The sequence below is a fragment of the Apaloderma vittatum genome, unplaced genomic scaffold (assembly GCF_000703405.1).
Source record: "Apaloderma vittatum isolate BGI_N311 unplaced genomic scaffold, ASM70340v1 scaffold37131, whole genome shotgun sequence".
NCBI lineage: Eukaryota > Metazoa > Chordata > Aves > Trogoniformes > Trogonidae > Apaloderma > Apaloderma vittatum.
In genome coordinates, this window is record NW_009700414.1 from 6,242 (window position 1) to 6,593 (window position 352).

General features: G+C 58.0%; 1 protein-coding gene across 1 annotated transcript in view; it reads left to right on the forward strand.

Moving 5' to 3' along the window:
• FGF8 (fibroblast growth factor 8 (androgen-induced)) overlaps window positions 1-352 on the forward strand; it is a gene marked incomplete at its 5' end in the record, with an annotated part of 5,830 nt that overhangs the window by 4,459 nt on the left and 1,019 nt on the right. The window contains one exon of the mRNA XM_009878736.1: window positions 1-45. This exon is cut by the window's left edge and continues 10 nt beyond it. Coding sequence (XP_009877038.1) covers window positions 1-45 — 45 coding nt within the window. The remainder of the gene's footprint in view (window positions 46-352) is intronic.

Consider the following 352-nt stretch of genomic DNA (forward strand, 5'->3'; position numbering starts at 1 on the left):
GGCTTCTACATCTGCATGAACAAGAAGGGGAAGCTGATTGGCAAGGTAGGGCGCTGGGCTCAAGGGCATAGGCAAGGTGGGGAAACACCATGGGCACGTGGGGATGGGGAGGCAAGAGGGGGGGTCTCAAGCGCTCAGCCAACACATCCCTTTGCAGGGCAGGGGGATGAGCCATCCTGCAGCCCAGGCAGCAGGAGGGAAGGCAGGGAGCAAAGGAGGCAGACGAGTGCCATGTGGGGCAAATTCCTTGTATCTCCCTGAACAAATAGGCGGATTGCTGAGCTATTCTCCCTGATTACATGGTACAAGTGCCAGGAATGTTAAGATGCTCCATGGGGCTGGCCCCAAGGCC